Below are 21905 nucleotides of genomic sequence, written 5' to 3' on the forward strand. Positions count from 1 at the left end.
AAATCCAACCATAGCAACCTAAACTGAGGGCCATGACAGGCGAGTCCTGGCTGGAGGTGAGCTCTGACCCCCAAAATGAAAATGCTGTGTTTAGGAAATGCCTGTGTGACAGCCATGGTGGGACAGCTGAGACCTACAGCAATTATTTGCCTTGGGCAAGGGGACATCTCCCTGGAAATGGGGTCTAGAAGCCAGGCCCCCAGACTCCTGCTGGGTTCTCTGCCTTAAGCCTTTGTCTTTCTACAGAGATGGCTGATTAAAAGCACCCGAGGAACAGCTTTAGTACTTCTTTTTTTTTGTTTGTTTGGTTTTTTTTGGTTTTTCTCCGGTACCGGGAACCGAACTCACGACCTTGCGCTTGCCAGGCAGGCGCTTCTGCCGCTGAGCTAAATCCCCAGCCCCTTTAGTACTTTTGCCTAACCAGTCTCCCCCATGGGTGCCGGTGAGTTTTCAGTTATTTCCATTCTGGTGTGTTTACTTTGGGTACCCTACTTTTTCTTCCTGCAGCACGATGTAAGTCACCCACTAGTGTGTGTAACTGATTTGTGTGTGCTCGCTGCCTTCAAGAGCCAGGGAACGACAGCTACGGTACGAAACTGAACTGTGAAAATGAAGATGCATTGCAAGTTTGAACTCAGGTGAATCAGAGAACAGAGAAATGCAAAGATCCATTTTAGAAGAACCGAACTGCCAGGGGACAAGTGCAAGTCTGACACATTAAGCCACCTGGCGGTATGTACATACGCCACTGCTCAATAATGACCTAATATCTGGGAGAAAAAATATCCTGGCCTCTATGTCCTTGGAGGTGTACACCAAAGAGGTGGAGAATGACTTTGGAAAGGGTCCTGCCTGCTCTAACTTTACAGGACCAACACTGGCTGTCTTCAGTGTCTCTGCGGGGTACACGTGAGCCCCACTTTCCCGAGTGTCACGTAAAGAAACCTTGGGTGCAGGCAGGAAGGTCAGTCCAACGCGGTCTAAGTTCACAAAGTAAAAACACACAAATGACAGGACCACCAGGTTTAGAAAATGTCCTAAAATGTGCAATTTATTCCACATCATCATACAACGTTTACATATAGTTATAATTCTTAAGAAAATGTTTTTTCTTCACCAATTTCATGTAGTGCCTCAATCTGTCACTTTAACATGGAGATTTGGAAAGAGTGAAAATCCGCATGGAGTTCTCCTCTGCAGAGCTGTAATGGACTTCCAGTGTGCCCGTCAGAAAGGACCTGAAGTCTTAAAAAAGCAGCTTGGCTTTCGAACCCTTGGCTTTTGTGACTACCGCTATCTGGGACCCAAAGTCTCATCTCATAGTAAAACTCACGACAAAATAAATTAGCATTGGACAGAATCCTAAATTGTACAATGTCGAACAAAAGACCACAGGGGGACCTTCTGTTTAAAGTAGCACCGATCCACACCTGGCTGTGTCTCCACATCCATCCTCCTGTTGCCCTCCCGTTGGCACTTTGAGTGGAAATCCTTCCTGCTTCGGTGAGAATCCTACACGGATTAAGCAAACTGTGTGGCTAAACTCTACGAAGTGTGGCAACGTCACCCCGGGAAATGGCACATTGGAACCCTTAGCGCCCCGACAGAGGCTTTGCCTTTGTGTTTTCCCCCGCCCCCTGCTCTAGCTGATACTTTGTTCTGTGCCAGTGGTAAAAGTAAATAAAAATGCATTTAAGGAGTTTCACGGTAAGCAGGTGTTAAAAACAAAAAAACAAAACAAAGTAACAAAACAAAATGAAAGAATGTGGCCGCAGCTAAGGAGATTTTCACATGTTGTTTAGCTCCAGTAAAGTCTGATCCAGCATCTGATGCATGCTAAGGTTTTCTTCCTTGGCATGAGCCACTTTCTCTGTGGTGGGATTAGAAAATTGAGTCATGAATAGCTGCGCTTTGGACACAGTGGCGGTTTTAAGCTTTTAAGCAGGCAAACATCAATCACAAAGGCAGGATGAGATGATTAGAACTACGCATGCTTGTAAGGCGTTACTCATTTCCAGACAAGGATCTCCGAAGGGGGAAGAGGTCTTTCAGCCCAAGGGGTCACAGACACAACCGGCTCTCGGCACGGCTGGGGCGCCGTCACCAGCGGCCCACCCTGAGAGTCGAACACAAACGCAGGGGGGCGTTGGTGACGGTTCACCAGTCGTGTGCTGTGGGAACAGGGACGGGTAGACCCCGAATAGCCTGCAGTGCTGTTCCACACACTGGAGACGTTAATACGGTGCCGGCAGACACTTCGGAGTTACAAGCGGTTAAAGGTCTGGGGGCTGCGCTGTAACACAACCTCGCGGGAAACGACGATGACATAGAGAGGTTTCTGGTAACTTTTTAAATGATTTATTTCTATTGCTCACGAACAGTTATCAACATGTCTCATGCACACTTCATTAGGACATTCTCTGAACGCTTTTAAAGGGTTCTAGGATTAGCACGACAGTCTCACCCAGTTGCAACAACACCGCATACGGCCTACCTTTCCGACAACCAGGGACTTCTGACATGAGATCCTGCTTTCAAAAGCTATTTTGCCCAAGTATAAGCACATTTAATCATATTTCAAACACTATACCAGACAGGAAGGGGCAGGGGGTACATGGAATATATCATATATATATATATATATATATATATTTAAAGCAGTACTCAGTCTTCTGTGGGGAATAGAGTAAAATTTTTTTGCTTCTCACTGTGTATCAGTTCAAAGAGTGTCAAGCTGGCTGTTATAAATATTTCTCCATATACATACTATGTATACTTTACCGTAAAAGATGTTGGGGATTAAAGAGAACTTAACTTTACACATATAGAGAGAGAAATACAGGCAGGGGCTGCCTGCAGCTAATTCCTCTCATTTACCTTCCTGCAGAAAGTAACTGGTTTTCAACTCTAGCAGTTGAAGGTTGGACAGTCTTAAGATCTCCTGCCAAGGGCTCCATCCCCAGAATCCGGCCCTGCTGTTCTCACATTTAAATTTTAATCCTCATTCAGGGCCAGCTTTAGTTCGTTAGTTAGGCGTCGGTTTTGCTCAAGTTGCTGGTAGAGTTGGTCTGTACCGGTCAGCAAGCGCGGCAGCAGAGGAGAGGAGGCAGAAGGAGAGAGGTTAGCCAGACACGGTGAGAGGCAGTTGACAGAGAAGAGATACACCTTGGGCAGCACAGCAACCGGCCGTGTGCCAGGCGTTCCACCCTTACCCCACGGCCATCTGTCCTGTGCCCTCCAAGGGTGGAGGGTAGAGGACCCAGCAGAGTAGGGAAGCACCGGAATTCCGCTCTTGGCGGGAAGGGAAAGGGAGGCACAGGACAGGAGGAGAAAGAGTGAATGTTCCTCTTGTACCTCACTAAAACCCGCCGTGTGAGCTAGGTCACGTGCAAGTGCAGCTGGGGCAAAACAGGTCTGGGAATGGAGGCCAGGCTGGTGGTGGCCTGCGGGTCATCCACCCCTTGCTGGGGCTTAGAGCATCCTAGGTGCGACCTTGGCCTGCCCATTTCTGCCCCCTCATCCACAACCCCTTCCTCTCCGCTTCCGGGGCAGGCTTCCCACTCACGTACCAGCCTTCTGCGGCGTGGAAACTTTTCAGAACACACAACTAAGCTCCCTGCCCTTCCCCCGATCACCAGGACATGGTACGAGTTCTGGATTCTCCTCCACCTCTGACGGTGTTACTCAAGCCGAACAGTTAAAGATCAGCCCTTCTCCTCGCCCACACTCTTACAGGACCTGCTCACTTCAAGAGGATGGCATTCTTGTTTGGTGCTCAGGGATTTACACAGAATGAACAAAACCTCAAGAATGTACAGGAAGACCAGCACGATGGAAATTTACCGTTCACCGCCTGCTGCCTTTCCTCTTTGATCACCCACATTTCCTGAATGCAGTGGTACCTCAATGCATGAACGTAATTCTTTCGACAATGCTGGTCGCAGAATTCGTGCCATGTATTAACAGTCACCTCCTCCAGGTGGCTCCAGGCCCAATTATTTCCTGTCCCTTGTTGGCTCACCAACTGCACAATATCTACCAGTCCAAAATCGCTTCACTCATCTGTCTTCCCAGGTGTGTGTGTGTGTGTGTGTGTGTGCGCACGCGTGTATAAGGCTTCTGGTGCATCTAGGCCCCTGCTGCCTCCTGCATCTTTCATGCTGCCTGTGTTTGGGCGTTGCCAAGTGTGAACCCTGGTGCTCCATATACATTACTGTCACAGGAAAAAGCCACCAAGGATGGGATGTCTGTTTGCTGGGCCCAAACGTCTGCCCCAGCAGGAAGGGAAGTGCTCCGGAGGAACTCCACAGAACCCACCGGGCCAGTGTTAATTCAGCTTTCCAGTGACACCGCGCCCTATCCTCGCCTTTCCTGGGCCTGTGCTCCATCAGCTGGCGTGCCTACGTGCTCCTGTGTACACTTGGAAGTGCTTCCCGCTCGTTCTACACAGAATCCCAGATGGCCGAGGCCTCTGGGGCCCAGTGTCAGCCATGTTTCTGGTTTGGTTCAACTGCGTCTCTGGCAGCAGCTGAAGCTATGGCCTGGTCCTCTGGACTAGAACCCCGAACTCCAACAATTCCTTGATAAACCCAACTTGCCGCTCACCCTCCTTCTGTTACTTAAGACCTGCCATGCCGATCTGTTCTTTCCCCATTTCCTTTGTGCAGGACACTTGGGGTGTGTGCAGTCTTTGGATGGAGACCCAGAGACAGCTGCACCTCCAGACTGAGCGGAACATCTGCTCGGCAGAACTTTCAGCGCTGTCATTCTGTCTGCGGCAGGATTACTCACAGAACGGGTCACTTCTACTGCTCTCAATTTGAAAAGGAACGAGGCAGGAATCATGGTCAAAAGCCTGAGGGCCCTTAGGTCCCTTAGGAAGAGACAACCACAAATTTACAGAAGGCTTCATACTCTCAAGGGAGAGACACTACCCAGATTCTAAATTTTAAAAAGCCTACCACAGCATTACTAAAATTCTTTAGTTCAGGCAGGCACTGTCCCACTGAGCTATATGCCCAGCCCTAAAGTCCTTTAATTCATAGCTTCTTTAAAAGCAAGTATTTTGTCTCTGCTCCTAAGGGTCTGTAGTCTGACTGACACTACACTCAGAGTTCATCCAAATTGAGTACAGTGGTGGGACAGCCCTCCTGGGAGAACACACACCGCACACAAGGCCAATGAGGGTTCCCACACTGAAAATACAAAAGAAACAGAGCCAGACTATTCAGGAAAGAGAAATTTGGGGGATTCTGCAGTTCTAATTTTACAGATAAAAAAAAAAAAAAAAAATCCATTGCTTTTGTGAAGTACATTAGTGAAGGTCAAATAAAACAACTGAATAGGGGCTGGGGAGATTTAGCTCAGTGGCAAAGCGCCTGCCTGGCAAGCGCAAGGTCGTGAGTTTGGTTCCCAGTACTGGAGAAAAACCAAAAACCAAAAAAAAACAAAAACAAAACCAAAACTGAATAATTAATAATTTCCACTAAAATCACTCGTGGTGGTGGTGAAGAATCAACGGTAATGGCTGTATTTTTAAAATGCCCATAATTAAGGGTAAAGCCCACTATTAAACACAAAGGTTGTGTAGGTACAATCCTTCCAAAAGAATACGTGGTATCCTTAGGGGCACAAAAATAAACCATGACCTGAACACAGAAATTATATGTAGAAGACCTACGGGGTCATTTTCATGATCAAAACGTAGGTGCCTAACTCACAAATATACTTAAAAAAAAAAAAGCTCAAACTCATCTTTGTGCTGTCAGAGGACAACTCACAATAACCACAAGTTACACTACTTGAATCTAACGTCTTTTTTACCTTTTCCAATATATAAAGTCCCAGCCCTGTGGGACAGCTGTATGGTGAGCCCTCATGAGCTGCGCCCTCTAGTAGCAGCACAGCTCAATATAAACCTCTGGCAAAGGAAGACACTGCTTAGCCACGTCTGATTCCTAGCAAGCCCTGTCCCCCTGTGCCCAGCACAATTGCTAAAACCATAGATGCCTGCCTGGGTCTCACGACAGCTTCTGGAAACCAAAATTCCCGGAAGGCTGCAGGCGTGTGCATTATCTTCAAGAGTTCTGCAAGGAACTACTGCATTTGAAACCTTGACATAATGTATGATGCTGAGAGTGGGGGGGAAAAAAAAAAAGCAGCAGCCAAACATTAACCCTTATAGGCATGAAGCAGAATTGTGGTTTTATTCAGCGGTGAAATGAAAACATCAATAAATAAAGAGGTAAAAAGAATAGCAACGAGAAACAGCTCACACAGTGTTTATTTTACACTGGAACCAACTATACAACAGAAAGCACAGTGTGTGCCTGGCCCTAGGCGGGTGCTAAAGGAAAGAACCAGGGTCAGCTGGAGAAGAGGCAAAGGCACAGCTCAGAGAGGTGGGACATCCAGCTTGCTGAAGGAGTCTTGGGAGAAGTGAAGCAAAGAAACTTATCTGTGTGAAGACAAAAGGGTGGAGATACAGGAAAAAAAAGTGGTACAATGGGAAAAAGGAAAACCAAAGTGACAGATGGAAGCGGCACTTGCTACCCAGGCAAGCAGCAGTCATGCAAAACCCATGGCCAGCCGCGCCCTCGGGGATGGTGCGTCCTCGGGGACTACAGCCACCTGCGTCTGTGCCCGGGCGCTGTCATGGGCCAACTTCCAGGAAGACCCATGAGCAGAATTGAAAAACAGATGCTAAGCTGAACCACACTTAAGGATGTTGAAAGTTTTCCACATAAAACCACCCCATTTTAGCACTGGGAGGACCTTAGAGACACATACCGGGGCCCACCCTCCATTCACAAACGAGGGAGAAGACGCCCGCTCTGCAGTTCGCATGGTGACAGTCCTGTCTCTAAGGGCTTTTCCCTTGGAGTGTGGGCATTCTATAACCTCCAAGGCAGCAGGCACAGTGCCACTGTCTGGAAGCCACCCTTTCTCTGCATGGTAAAAAGCAGCAAGGGGCGGCTCCAGCATTAAAGGAATCCACTGTGGGATTCGAATCAAGAGTTGCCTGTGAGCTGGGGAGGTAGCTCAGCGGCACAGCACCTGCCCGGCAAGTGCCAGACCCTGAGTTTGAATCCCAACACTGTCTGTGAAACACTCCAGGTTAGAATTAAAGAGGCCGACAAGATTGATGCTCACATATGGTTAGTAATACGGACATTAGTTGTGTGTGAGTACAAGCCTCCTCACGAGATCAAGGTGACCTGCTGCTGCTGTTACTGCCTCATGAGAAATGCCCAGATTCACACGGTATAAATTGTATCTCACGGCCCTAAGTGTTTCCTGTGAGTACTGTGATTCCTTGTGATATAAACTCGGACAACGAAAGGCTGGGGTACTCGGCAGAGATCTTCACTGTCTGCACAATTCCTGCAAGTGAGGAGGATGTCGGTTTATGGACCTGGTCTCTAGGTTACGCTGGGTCATGCCGACTTCCTCAGCTCCTCAACCACCTGACGCGTTAGGGTTTCCTTCCATGTACCTTTCTTTTATGAAAATGACTATATTGTACTTAGAGACTCAGGAAACCAACAGTGATATCTGAGAAGTTCCTGCAGCGCTGCACGGCTTTCGATCTTTACTGGCATCTAGTTTAATTTCTTAGAAGAACAGAGCTCGAGTCACTCATACTCTAGCTCATCACTCTGTGGGAACCATCTACTTCAGCATTTAGGAAATACTAAAAGATTTTGAAAGGAAAACGGTTTGTCCAGACTCAGTCTAGCTTGGCCTTTATGTTAGTACAATGTGAGAAAAGCAACGACCAGCCGAGGTTATGCGAGAAAGCAAACAGAAAGGCACCAGGATGGAGGCCGCGGAGAGGAAGGGGTGGTGGCGAGTTTATCACAGAAGCGCGGGGCGCGGGTGCGAGCGAGCAGGCAGGGCGCATGGACATTTACATGGAAGTCATATCGTTGAGAGCGTGGTCCAGCTCTTCGCTGATGGCCTTGTACTTCAGTTTCTGAGCATACAGCTCGTCTAGGACCAGCAAGTGGAAGGCAGAGGTGCAAAGACATGGAGGGTGACCAAGAAGAGATGGAGGGTGAGTGGGGCGGCCCCGGCGCCATCCCGACCCAGCAGCAAAGAGAGGGCAATGCATGGAGGGGTTGGTGCCGCGGCAGGTGGCCCGTGCAGGAGGCGTGCGTTTTGTTTTTAAATAAATCGAAACAAAAACAAAGAGAACAAAACCCATTAGAAAATAAAATGAGAAAGACTCAATATGAAAATCATAACAAATATGGTAGGTATATCAGTAAACCATGTTAAGTCCTAAACAAAGCCACAGAAGGCTGTCTTTCCTGGTGTGTAATGGAACATCTTTCTTTATCAGAGCTGTGTTTAGCTACCTGGAGTTATAAACAATGGAAAAAATACCTAATGGCAGTGTTTTGGAAGGGCAATTTGCAGGGCTGGCCTGTAATCCTTAGCGAGCTCCACCTTCAAACCGCTGACTTCTGGGCCCAACTAGACCCCTGAGATATTCATGTTTTTAGTGTCATTTAAATGATGCCTGTGGTCGTCCCACTTAGGCTGCATGTTCCTGGCCCAGGCAGCTTCAAAAGCAATAGTCACACTTTTTATGGTGGTGGTAGTGGTGGTGGCGGCAGCTAAGTCACAATGTACTTTTTTGGTAATGACGCAGCTCTCCTACTTTGCTGTCCCTGGGCACCGTTTAGAATCTGCTGTCACTCTTTCTTCTCTGCTATCTCAGCTTTTACCCATACAACCTCCAGTCCCTTCTCTCCTGCCTGCGATATCTATTTTTCTTCCTCTGCCCCAGCTAAGCCTCCATAGGCCTCAGAGCTCACAATTTAGCATTCCTGGGAGGGAAGAATGGGCAAATACAACCTGATGCTTTAAGAGAAAAACTTGTAAACATAATCTCAAAATATAATGCCCCGCTGATTCTCACCCCCCAACCCTTCCAGGCTATAAATTAATATTAATGGAGGATTTAAAAAACCCCAAACACTTCCACTGATCTCAGCCCTGCAAGACGACAGGTTGAATCTAAAACAAATCCACATCCTTCTGACAATGGGAAGCATCTACCCAGGACACAAAATAGACCCTCGTCACTCTCGCCTGTAAGCAAGCACCTTGCTCATAATGTCAAACCAGCCTGCCACAATGCTGAGGAACAGGAAGGACAGCTGCGTGGCATTTGTCGTTACAGACAGAGGCGTGCTGTTGGGTGGGTAAGCAGCGACATCGTGTCCTGAGGTTTCAGGCGCAAGAGTTTAAGAGCCGCAGGCGAAAACCCCAGAGGACAGTCGGGAAGAGTGCAAGAGAGCAGACGTTTGCTGAGATGGATGCTCTTGGCTTGGATGACTGTTTTTGCGGGGCAGTATTCAACTCTCAGGACTGAACTGAAAATAACTTTGAAGATCTTACCTTCTAGGTCGTCAATGCTTTTCTCCAATTTAGTTACTGACCTCTCTGCAAACTCAGCCCGAGTCTCAGCCTGCAAGGATTTAATTTATTTGAGTCAAAGCTGGGAAGTTTCAGGGTTCCAGCTGCTGTAAATATGGGGAAAGACAGAGGACGAAACCCAAGCATGTCACCCACTGTGCAACGGGACTGAAACGGAGTGTCCCTTTGTCGCTGTCGTCAGCAACGGCAGCTGACACAGCGTGCTTGCTCCCGGACTCTCTCCAAATATCCCTGACTTGGGTTTACTGACTTCAAAGTGATACAGTCCTGACCAGCTCCAGGACACACATTTAATTAAAATCCAGTTTGCTTCATCTAAAACGCTTGTGGGATTACCTCCTTCAGCTTGTCAGAAAGGACCTTGATCTCCTCCTCGTACTTGTCTTCCTTCTGCGAGTACTGTAATTAGAAAGAGCATTCCAGATGTCAGGCCGCGGCTCACGGCCCCACGACTCCTAATTCTAACGCAGAAGGACGTGCCAGCTCAACCAACAGATGTTACAGCTCTCCTCGGAGGTAACAGAGCCTCCAGGATCAAATGGCAACGACTATGCATTCTCTGCTTTCTTGCCTATTGTTTTACACGGGATAGGAACAAGATAACTTATCCGCTTGGCACTTGGTTGAGATTAAATGGGTGACTCACAGACCCAACATAAAATACATTCTCTATTTTAAAAATTTAAAAACTGTTATCTAGCCATCATCAGAGAGGCATCTCCAAATGCCGCCCTTTACTAAGACGCCTGCTGCGCCGTTTTCCTCAGCACGGCTTCTCTCGAGCAGGCCTTAGAAGGTGAGGTCCCCGTGTCGTGCTCCGGGCCTACCTTCTCAGCCTGAGCCTCCAGTGACTTCAAGTTGTTCGTCACAGTTTTCAATTCTTCTTCAAGCTCGGCACATTTGCTAATGTTTTCGATCAGAGGCAGAAAGGGTGGGAGACAAGCCAAGGGAAGGAGGAGAGAAAAAGGAGAAGGATGGGAAAAAGTGAGAACCAAGTCCTGGAGATGAAGGGCCGCCTTCAAATAGCCAAGCCATCAGTTCTGGAAAGGGCAGCTTCACCGCGCACACTGCCCTCCAGCTCGCAAGAGTGGGACAGGCGGGTGACAAAAATCGAACAACGCTGCAGAATGATGATTTGGCTTCTTATTGGGCAGCCCCTTAGAGCATTTATGAAGGGAGAACGAAGGACCAAGAGGAAGCACTTAAAGCAAGATAAAGACAGCAGAGGGTGCGGTGAAGGTGCAGTCGTTACACCAAACCAACCAGTAGGCCTCGGAAGCTGACAGACGTCTGGGTTACGGTTAAACCTAAACCACACGTGAGCCATCAGTACCTTATCCTCTGCAGCCATTAATGCTTTCAAGGTCTGATCCATAATTCTTAGCTGTTCTTCCAGCTGTCGGACTTGGCTGTTAGTGGACACAGGAAATGCACAAGGCCATTCACAAAATCAGTGTGCGGGTAAGGCATGCAGTGACACACGCATTCACGCAGACACCCCGCACGAGTCTCCGCGTGCCGGACTCGCGGCTCGTCCACCACCAGTGAGCGCGGGGGGAGCCGGGAGCCGAGACAGGCCAAGGTGCAGCTGCCAGACGGTCATGCTGTTTAGTCACTGCTCTGCGGCACCCCACGTGTGGCCTCCTGTTGCCGGCCCGCTTACCCTTCCGAGAGCTCGGCCCTCTCCTCTGCGCGTTCCAGGTCGCTCTCAATGATGACCAGCTTACGGGCCACCTGCGGGGGGGAAAACAAAGACACAGAGCCTGTGGGGCTCGTGGGCTTTGTACAGGAGGCTGTGGGGATGGGGGACCAGGTGCCACCAGCCCCCTACCGCCAGCTTCCATCTACACGACACTCCTCATTCCAGCAGACACCCCCAAGGAGTGCGGGCGGGAGGCGGCCAGAGGCGGCTCACAGGACCCGGAGTGGGCAGCTTACAGGGCAGGGTGTCAGCAGACCAAGCCCGCCGCAGTGTGCAGAATTATACAGCAGCCCAACAACAGGAGGAGAAGAGAGAGGACGTCTGTGTCCTCAGACACAGCAGGATGCGACCGGACACGTTATACTGAAAAGGTGGGGACTGCCAAACACCCGCCACTGAAAACCTAAGAACTGCCTCGAGTCAGTACCCTTCTTGTGAGGGTGGTTGAGGAGGCGGGAGAAGCCAGCGTGAGACCACGTGGGGAAAGGGCTAACACCGTCAAGTGTGGGTTCAGCGCAAGAAAGAACCCGAGAGAACAGGGCGTCCTTGGGAGCAGTGTGAAGTCAGTGGGCACGACATAATCTGGAGACGGTACGAAGAGGGCGGAGGGGTGGTGCCTGACATGACACAAAAAAGAAGAAAATGAAAACTGCAGCAGGCACGTTAGATCTGCTGTCACCTATGGGTTTTTTTGGTGGTATTGTAGTACAGTGACACTCTACCTCTGAGCTACATTTCCAGCCCCTTTTTAAATGTGGAAACAAGGTCTTGCTGAGTTGCCCAGGCTGGCCTTGAACTTGCAATCCCCCTGCCTCAGCCTCCTGAGTAGCTAGGATTACAGGCGTGCGCCACTACATCTAGCTCCCTGGTGGTTCCCACGTGAGCAGGAGCAGAACTGGTGCACCCAAGCACCTGTGTGGACTGTGGGTTTCTGTCAGCCTGGAGGAGGGGCCCCTCCAAATCTACTCCACAGCTGTGTGGCCCCCTACACTGGACCGCCAGGTAAAGGACACTGGGAAGAACTACTTGCACTATGGACAGCATGAACCTCCTTCCTCAAGGGCCCCACGTGCTCTTTCCTGTTGGTCTTTTGGGGGTGAGGTGGGGGGAGCTGGTCTCGCTGTTGATTAGTTTCGTGGTAAAGCTTGGGGTTCCCCAGCAGGATCAAACTGAGAACACCATGATCTAGAGACAAAGGGATCTGGCTTCTCAAAACCACTCATTTCTACCAAGAAAGCGGGCTGCTTCCCTCAGGAGTCAAGGCTCCCCAAAGGCCACTGCTGGGTGTGGGCCCCGGGATCTGACCTCTTCATACTTGCGGTCGGCATCTTCAGCAATGTGCTTGGCCTCTTTCAGTTGGATCTCCTGAATTTCCATCTTTTCTTCATCCTTCTGGGCTCGGCTTTCAATGACTTTCATGCCTCTGGCAGAGAAAGACAAGCAGGAAAACGGAAGATTTAGAGGCGACCGCCCCAAACTCACACCGCGCTGCTGAGGTCCAGGAGGCGCACCGCACAAGGCAGACCAGCAGAGCACAGAGCCACTTTTATTTTCCCAGTGATGAAGCAAGACTTTCCAGAGCTAACGGCAGAAATAAGACACACATTTCTCTCTGCTTGTTATGAATGAAACCTCACACTTTGGGAACTGGTGAAACTGCCCAGGCACCCAACGTTACACAAAAGCTACAATGTCAGGGTCCTGTTTGACTCTGGGAGGCAAGAGACACACAAGGCCAACATATTTCATTGTGAAACACATGATGGAATTTGGAATTTCCTGAGGGAAGAAGTCTCTGCTTCAAAAGGGAGAAAATCCAGAACAAAAGCAAAATTATATTCATGTACCTCTTCCTACAAAAAAGGTTCTTTCCCCATTGACCACTAGCCGAAAAACTAGACTAGCTCACAGGAGACTGCTGGTACTGGCCACTTCAGACCTGTAAAAATGGGCGTACAGATTCAACCGAACTCGTCAGCTAAGAAACTGAGTTTTGCCTGTAATCAAATCCTCTGTAAACAGAGGTGCTGGGAGACAGAAGCAGCACTGTCTTTTACACTCAGGTGCATACTGGATCCTGTGGCACAAAGTTAGGTTTCATAAAATGACCTCATCTGTCATGTTTTACAGATTTATGGAATAAATCACATTGAAATGGAATCTTGATTCAACCAAATTTAACTAGGCAATAAGAAGTAAACCACTTTTGTTTTTTGTCTTTTTGAGACAGGTTTTCACTATGCAGTTCAGGATGGCTTTGAACTCACTTTGTAGCCCAGGCTGGCCTCAAACGTGCGGCTATCCTCCTGCCTCAGCCTCCCGAGAAACCACTAGTTTTTGATAAGGCGCTAGAATTTATTTAAGGAGATCCAAGTCCTAGTCCTATCTTGGCCCAACCACAAACACACTGTCAGTTTTAGGGCAGGAGATGTCAGTCTCTGAGCTCTAGTATTCTCATTTGTGAAACCAGGCGACTGGATTTCTATCTTATGATCTACCATTATGAGACTGCTTTTAAGGTTCACGGAACAGAAGTATTTCAGCCATAACCATACTGTTAGGTATATACTGTAAGTGATGACGGGGCATCTTAAAGAGCCCAACACACTTGACGAGTGAAGAAAGCCAAGCAGCAGTCAAGAATGAGGCCCACACTTTACTTAAAAAGCTTCTTGAACCCCAAAGTCTGAAGTCACTCTTTGTAATGTGGTGACAGGGAGCAGAGACGTACTCCGAGGATGAAGTGGACAGGATGACCAACTGCATTCGCCTGCCTGGGTCACAGCACGAGGCCACCCCTACAGCAGGCCCTCTCTCATCTCACGGAGTCTTTCCAGATGCTTCTAATATGCTAGGCTTCACAAGCTGAACACAGAAGAGAACGCCTTCCAGAATTCACAGGGTTTGCCGCCAGACTCTACAAACCATGGCATCCCTGTACTACCACAAATCTGAGTCTTGGGCTAGTAAGTCTGGTAGAGCCAGGTCTCAGTAGACACACAACCACTTGGCTGTATTACTATGTGCCCACATGTCCTATCTGAACTAACACCCAGTCCAAAATGACTGACCTCTGCAGAACTTATTTCTGTTCTATCTCAGCTTTCTCCCCATCTATCTGCTAAATGACAGCCCACAGTTCCTAGGTCTAAAATTCCTTGGCATTTTTTGTTTGTTTGGTGCCGAAAACTGAACTCAGGACCTTGTGCTGGCCGGGCAGGCGCTGCCGCTGAGCTAGACCCCCGGCCTCCTTGGCATATTTTAAAATAAAGTTATCATCATCATCATTTTTAAAACGCTCCATTGCTCTTTGGCCAGCGGGAATGAAAGAACCCGGAACTTCTCGTTTCTGTGCCCGTCTCCTGCGCCGCTGGCGAGCTCTGCTAGGGCAGGAGCTGTCTCTTCTATGTAACTCTGGGACTCAGTTCCGTGCGTGGCGGTGCTCCACTGCTGGACAGCACTAAGGCAGTGTGGATCAGCTCAGGAGCTAACCCGCTGAGGGCTGTGAAGTTCTCAGCCCTCCATTCACCACACCGGGGGGAGGGGGCGGCGCAAGGGCTGGACGAGGCGGCCTCACCTCTCGCTCTCATCTGCTGCCTTCTCGGCCTCTTCCAGCTTCTGCAAAGCTGTGGCCAGACGCTCCTGAGCGCGATCCAGCTCCTCCTCAACCAGCTGGATGCGTCTGTTCAGAGAAGCTACGTCGGCTTCAGCCTGGGCAGAGAGAATAAGAGGCATCTCAGGGATGGGGAGACAGCAATGGGGGCATCTTCAGACGCTAGGTCCGGGCCCGGTGGTGAGCTACCTCTGAGCGCTAGCCAGTGCCAGAGTACGGGGATTACACGGAGAACATCACACCTGTAAACTTACGCACACAACTCATCTGACAGATGGATCACGAGCAAGCACGTTGCGTGGCTCTTTTTCCCACGGATTCCAACGCCCTGGGTTTACCTGGCTGTCAGAGGAGACCCACTTCACAGCCACCTGCTTCCTGGGGGCCCCAGGTGTGCACAGACAACTTACCCAGGCTCAGCCACGCGACAGCAGTACAGCCAGCACTGGGAACTGGGAGTTGTCCTTCAACTCCTCTGAGCCACCTTGCCACTTATAAAGGAACTGAGTATTTTAAAATTCAGTGGTTTAAAAATACATACTGTATGGAGACTCAATCATGCAACCCAGGACCTCCCTCCAGGAACCCCCCCCCCTTGACCCTCCTGCCTTTTCGGTAACCTCTGTGGAATAACTGGTCCCACAGGAATAAGGCCAGCACAGATCTCCCAAGTGTGCTGCACTTACGTCTACTGAAATTTCTTATGAGTCAAGGTTGCTACCGGAAATGTATCAAACTCCTAAGCAGAAAAGCTATACTGGCACTGGCTGAAACAAAATGTTTCTCTCTGGGAAATACAATACTTCCTGTCATAAGCATCTATTACTGTGTATCTGAGAATACTGCATGGGCAGTCATTCAGTGGCTGCTGGAAGGGATGGAATGTACTAATTAGGTACCATTTACTTATCCTCATCCACTTGGATGTGTTTCTTATCAAGCGGTGATGGGTTTTCACGACATTTGGGAGCTTTCAAAGCATCACAATACATACTTGGGAGACTACAATAGTTCTGTACGTACACCTGTCTTCCTTACTCAACTCTAAGCTGCTAACATTCAGAAGATCAGTTTTCTGCAGAGTATGGGCCCAAAAAATGTCTACTCAACCAGGTAAGTGAAAGCAACCTTATTTAAACAGAAATAATTTCTCCGTTCATGGATCCATGACACAGACTACAATGAACACACAGTTAGAGGGGTTGTAGTCATGGCCTTGAATGACAAGACAACATTCCATTCTCTGCTCACCTGGATTGGTAAAACTTTAACTGTCGGATTTTAATCTGGGAAGAGAGGTGAATGGGACATCTTCAACCACAGTGAAAGATATAAAAAAAACTTAAATTAATACTGAACCATTGCCCAAGCAGCCCTGAAAGTCAGTCGTTCTCCCCACGCAGGTAGTAACTGGGCCTAGCCAGGAATGCCTGGCAGATGACTGCTGATTTGGAGTTGTTTTTCTGAAGGGTGAGGGTAGTAGGGACAACATTTCTTATATGCAGGGAACTACCTTTTAAAAATCTTAAAGCCCTGTTAAAAAGAAAAAACCAGAAAGATGAATACATTCAAGGAACACTCTGGTTTAGGTGAGATATCGTCACTTTACTGTATTTTCCATCTCCAGTTATATCCGACTCTTTTTATGGATGAGTGGTGGGGCGGGCAGGGGTGCTGGACCTATGGCACATGGGTCCCAGTGGGCTGCTTATATCATTCAAGGCTCTAAAAGGTCCGCCATCACTGGGGTAGGGGATAAGCACGCAATCCTGAAAGTTGCAACAAAAATGAAAAGCAAATAAACCTCTGCAGTGCCTTAGCCCCGTGTCCAGAAGTTCTTCCCCCTTCTATTATTATTGCTTTTTATAATATTGTAAATGCTGTGGGCTGTCAGAGAAATGGCGGCAAGATTTTCAAAAACACTTTTGTACTCAACGGTTTAAATTCCTGGTTCTGTTTGAGACACACATGGGCCCAAACCTGTAGGACTTTGTACTCACAGGTGGAAGGTAGGCTGTTTACGCTCCGGGGAACAAACCGGATGAAAAACTGGGCGACAGCTGAGCCGGTGTCACCAGCCCCCACATACCTGGCCGCTACAGAGGGGCAGACACCCTCTCTGGTCATTCCCACCTCTGCCAATCCAATCAGCCCACCTGAGCCTCTTCCTGACCCCCAGGCCTCACCTCTCCCCTAGCTCTCAGCACCGTTCTGCTGAACGCTGTTTGGCATATGGCACTTCTCTTCCTTCAGGGGCATTCTGGAGAACCCTGCAATCCCGGACAGTATGGCTTAGTGCCCCGCAAAGTACCCGCCTGGGGGCGCTGCGCCAGGGTGCCATGGGATGACTGGGAACACAGACTGTGGGGCAAAGCCAGGCCTGCTGCACGGAGAGGAGACCTGTGGGTGGCTGCCTTTCCCAGGGAGCCCCTGGAAGGCTGCAAAACGGGGTCTCTTTTTGGTTTGTTTGTTTTTTAAGCTGGAAGAATCCCTGGCTGGGTGTCAGAATCAACTAGGCCATATGTATTAAAAATACAAGCATCCGGGCCCTGTCCCCAGAGATTCTGATTCAGAAGGTCAGAGGAGGAGGGCAGGAATCTGTGCTATAAACAAGCACCCCTCCACCCCCACCCCGGGGGTTGTCAGTCCTGAGGGGCCGCCCATCCCCCATCGAACTCTCCCGAAAACCAAGAGGAGCGGGACCTCTGACCTGCTGAGTGGGCACCTAGGCTCCCTAATGCACTGGCTCCTGCCTCTCTCCTCCCGATACCCTGGAACACCAGGGAAGCCCTGGGATTGGTGGCTATCGCACTAGCATCTCTCTCTCCCCTCTGACATCAGAGTAGGAGTTCTGTACCACTGCTCACTGCACCCCAAGAAGGGCCTGCGCAGATTCCCCAGCAGAAGGACGTTCTGGTGTGATCAGTCACTAAACATGTCTTTTATCCCAAACCTTTCTGAAGTAAGGCAGGGTGAAAAACGGAAAGTGAACACTAAGGGTGAACAGCTCGCTCACACAAGGACATGGGGCGTGTGTTCTCCGGTCTGGGACCCAGCGCTGACCACCCAGGACTCAGAGCAGGACAAGGGCCTGAGGTTCCTCCACTGTATCGTCCCCCGAGCTCCCCTGGGGCAGCCCTAACTCTGCTGGCTCCCCGGGCGCTGTCAGACTGCTCTAACAGACATTCTATTCAGTTCCTTCAGACCCAAGAAGTTTAACTTCATAATTTAATCAAGGCACACTCTTTCCATTCTAACTTCTTTCCCGATTTATTCCTGCTCCTAAGGCACCTTTACTGGCTTTATTTCTGAGTGCTGCTTCTCACTTTGGAGGCCCCTCTGAGGTGTTCTCTAAGGTTCTTTTCATTGTTGCCCCTGTCAATCCGAGCCTCCTGCCACATGGCCATCTGCCAGTTAAAAGCAGACATAGACAGCAAGGCATTTGCGGAGGGTCAAGACCCAAGAAAAAATTATTTCCAGGAATGTGAATTGCTCTTTGCATATTCAAGGTTCTTCCACCAAGGGCCCATGTGTCAGTACTGCCCAGGAATGAAGCCTTTCAGTTTGAGATGCTGGTTTCTTATATTTCTAAAGTGCTACTGCATCTCAGAGTAGAAGGAGCTACATAGAGACTCTTGTAGTAGTAAGGCTACTTAGGATGTCTTCCTGCAGATGCAGGGGTAAAGCTCCGCCTAGCGCTCCAAACCTTAGGCCCCTCAGGGATGCATGCTCCCCCACCTACCTACACACAAGCCAAGGGCAAGCCTAGCAGTCCCTAGCACACAAGTCAAGGGCAAGCCCAGCTACTACCTACCTACACACAAGTCAAGGGCAGCCTAGCACTCCCTTTACTGGACCCAACAAGGGACTAGCAACAGGCACAGAAAAAATGGCCATACATACCACCCCTCACCCCAAAAGGTACCACGCAGAAGTCTGCACATCCACCCAAGATAGCAAGATCTCACCCTGTATCAGATTTGGAAAAGAAAAAAAAAAATTTAAGACCTGAGATTTTCATGACATCCACATGTGTTAACCAATACAACCCCAAACCCTTAAAACAGCAACAACTCTTACTTAAAAAAAAAAAAAAAAAGCGCTCCAGTTAAGGCAATTAAGTTACACAGGTAAAATGATATTGGAGCCTTAAAACCAATCCTCTGGAATATGTTTGCAAAGTCCTACCTGAACTAGACTGGAACATGGGAGGATCAAAGGTCAAATCTTTTTATTTCATGTAAACCATAGTGATACGGAGAGGGTGTCACCCAACTTGCTGTGGAAGGCCGACCAACCACAGCCAAACTAAACTTCTGCCCTTATATGGCAAGGAAAGGGAGGGTGGAAGAGGCCCTGATGACATTAGGGGCACCCCTGGGATAGCAGATAAACACGGCCTCCTCCATCTGTGCCAAGGCCTACACTGCATGAAGCACATCTGTGTAACAGGGAGAGCGGACCCGCACGGGGCATGGTGGGACCTCTGCCGTGCCTACATGTGAAAGTGGAAATCCCAAGTGTGCTTTCCACTTACAGCCACGCTGGGAGTGCCCATGAAGGCACAGGGGGCACCCCGTCTCCAGGTCTCCAAAACAGAGAGAGGGAGAGGGCTGTGAATTCCTCAAAACTAGGTTATTTCCCATGATTTCACAAAGTTACCTATTAAGAAACAGTTCCTGGCTGCAACTGTTAAGTCTCCTTGTTCACCGAGTTCTACCCCGGAAGAAGAAAGAAGACTGGTTCTATTTTTTTTTTTCCAAAAAAAAGACAAAAACAAATAAAACCCTTGTAGGTCACAAGACCTCCAGTCAACCATTACATCAAGCAAAGTAGTCTCCTTCCAAGACCTGGAGGGCCCACACACCTTGGAAAAACAAACCAGGAGGAAATCAGGGGGCGGCTGCTTTTTCCAAGGTAAGTGCTGGATTAATGGGGCCAATTAATGACAGCCTGTCTGAACCCTGAGTATCTGAATTTCATCCAACTCTCCCGTCAAAAAAAAATTTTTTTTTGCAGTGGTTCATGACTTTGTCACTAAACCTTTATCTTTGCTGCCAAGAGAAACTGTTACTGTTATTTAACTCACAACCCAAACGAGATCTAAATGTAACCTCAAGGAACCACAGGGAGTCCCAGTTTTAGAAGGGAGGGGCGACTTTTAATTGGAAAGTCTCTCTTCAGGGGTCTTACCCAGTCTTCAAGGTACTGTTTTATAAGGTTCTGTGCCCCATCACTCAGACCAATTTCAAAAAACAACCACTACTAAAAAAACTGCAATGACTCAAACCTATATTTGACAAAGTAGGTGAAAGAACGAAAGATCTGTCCTTATCCGAGGAGCCCTGTTTGGATAAATGAGGCACCGGAGAAAAGGTGATTATTAAAGTAATAACGTGGCCTTCACGTCATTTGTCTTTTATGTCTAATATCAATCCCCAGGCCAAGGAGAAGCCCGAGGCTCCCGTGTGCAGGACTAGAACCATCTCCTTCCACCACGAACGCTACTCAGGCCCCCACAATCCTTTCAGTATGCCTACTCCCGGCCTCTCCAGTTAAGTTCCAAAAGAAAAGGAAGAAAAAGTTGATTAAATGGAGAGTTTTAGGCTATTGTAAGCCGAGCAGGGCATTTTTAAGAGCCCTTGCTAGGTAGCCAGATGGAGTAAGGAAATGGTCGAGGCAGGGTCGGCGGGCTTCAGCAGCAGGGAGCGCACACAGAACTGCTGTGCTGAGCTCCGCTATAAGATTTAAGGTCCTTGTGTTGTAACCAGCAGGTAAGCGCTGATAGTATCCACATTTTACACTTAGGCCTGAGGAGGTTAAGTCACCATCTTTAGCTAGTGAGGACTGCAGTTAGGATTCCAATGTTGGCAATCTGGGCCCAGATTCTAGCTCTTATTCATCATGTTCTACTGAGTTCAACTATTCAAGGACAGCTGGTAGCCAGCCAAAGAGGCAGTTGTAATTAATTCATCACCTAGCAGTTCAGACATCTGTGGGGGAACTTGTGCTGACGTCTCCTCAAAAGCAAACACTGGAAGCGATCTTTTGCTCATTGATCTCCTTATTCCTGTCTGGATTTTACCTGAAACTTCCCCCCAGTGAGTCCTTTCTCCGAAGAGGCCTCATCTGCTTCTCTGTATCTCAGGCAAAACATGCCTGGAAGTTTCTGTGGGCAGCTATGTAGCCGCCACACACACTTAAAACCGAGAGGATTTACTCAGCGCGGAATGGTCCCGGGTATGTTAAGCACAGCTGGACACCACATTACTGCTTGTCATAAAATTCCCTAGGTGTTTGAGCATCTTGATTTAAAACACACACATTCAAAAGTGACAAATGCCCCATACCTAAGCTCGCTTTGAATTCGCGTGCCTGTGTGCCGGACATATTTGCCTTAGGAGAAGAAAGGAAGCCAGGTATCACACCGAGCGAGAGGGTGGGGAATACACCCAATAACCATCGACATTTAGCCAACTTTTTCCACGCCTAGGAAACAAAGGAATAGCTCGCAGTCTGAGAACTTGGGAGGAGGGCTGGTCAAGAAAGGGTGGGGCACCAGGACTGCTTTCTGTGTTAAGTTAGCTCCTCCCCAGCACCCAGGGCTGTCAGCCTCAACCACCCCGAGGAGAGGCAGCTTCGGGAAACACAATTTAGCATCCCCGGGCTCCGAAGTTCCCCTGGGCGGCGCCCCTCCCCAAAGGGAGGTTCTCCAAAGGAGCGACCTCCTCCCTCCGGCCCGCCGCACAGTCAGGTGGGCGACCCACCGCCACCACCCGGGGACGGAGCCCTCCCCGGGAAAGCACGGCTCCAGCACGGCTCCAGCACCGCTCCGGCTCCGCCCTGGCGTCCCCGCGCAGCTGCCCCTCCACCGGCCGGGCCGGCGGGAAGCCGGGCTGCTCCGCGGAGCCGGCCCAGGTGCCCAGGTGCGCAGGTGCGCAGGTGCGCGGGCGGGGCGCGGGGGGGCCCTTACGGTCTCCCGCAGCTTCCTCTCGTGGTCCAGCTCGCGCTGCAGGCTGCCCGCGCGCTCCTCCGCCGCGTCCGCCTGCTCCTGCAGGCTGCGGATCTTCCTGCGCACGGCCTCCAGCGAGCTGCTCCCAGCCATGGCGCGGCCGCGCGCGGGGACGCCGGCTGCTGCGCTCG

At 49.5% G+C, this 21905-nt stretch overlaps 1 protein-coding gene and 1 long non-coding RNA gene across 8 annotated transcripts in view; one reads left to right on the forward strand and one right to left on the reverse strand.

The window, feature by feature from the left end:
• LOC106149595 overlaps positions 1 to 1733 on the forward strand; it is a 26555-nt gene extending 24822 nt beyond the window's left edge. The window contains exon 2 of the long non-coding RNA XR_001235875.1: positions 508 to 1733. This is a non-coding gene — a long non-coding RNA (uncharacterized LOC106149595). The remainder of the gene's footprint in view (positions 1 to 507) is intronic.
• Positions 1025 to 21905, reverse strand: part of Tpm1 (tropomyosin 1 (alpha)) — a 26132-nt gene continuing 5251 nt past the window's right edge. For 2 of the 7 annotated variants that reach the window (XM_005393800.2, XM_005393797.2), the window contains exons 3-9: positions 14727 to 14860; positions 12455 to 12572; positions 11111 to 11181; positions 10781 to 10856; positions 9784 to 9846; positions 9409 to 9478; positions 1025 to 1870 (exon numbers count right to left, since the gene is read on the reverse strand). In XM_005393800.2, coding sequence (XP_005393857.1) covers positions 1788 to 1870; positions 9409 to 9478; positions 9784 to 9846; positions 10781 to 10856; positions 11111 to 11181; positions 12455 to 12572; positions 14727 to 14860 — 615 coding nt within the window. In that variant the 3' untranslated portion in view covers positions 1025 to 1787. Of the gene's footprint in view, positions 1871 to 2342; positions 3069 to 6181; positions 6458 to 9408; positions 9479 to 9783; positions 9847 to 10274; positions 10351 to 10780; positions 10857 to 11110; positions 11182 to 12454; positions 12573 to 14726; positions 14861 to 21905 lie in introns of those variants that run through there. The other 5 variants (XM_005393795.2, XM_005393799.2, XM_013518944.1 and 2 more) reach the window with 3 other exon arrangements.

This window comes from Chinchilla lanigera, unplaced genomic scaffold (genome assembly GCF_000276665.1).
Source record: "Chinchilla lanigera isolate Chin_1 unplaced genomic scaffold, ChiLan1.0 scaffold00049, whole genome shotgun sequence".
Lineage (NCBI taxonomy): Eukaryota > Metazoa > Chordata > Mammalia > Rodentia > Chinchillidae > Chinchilla > Chinchilla lanigera.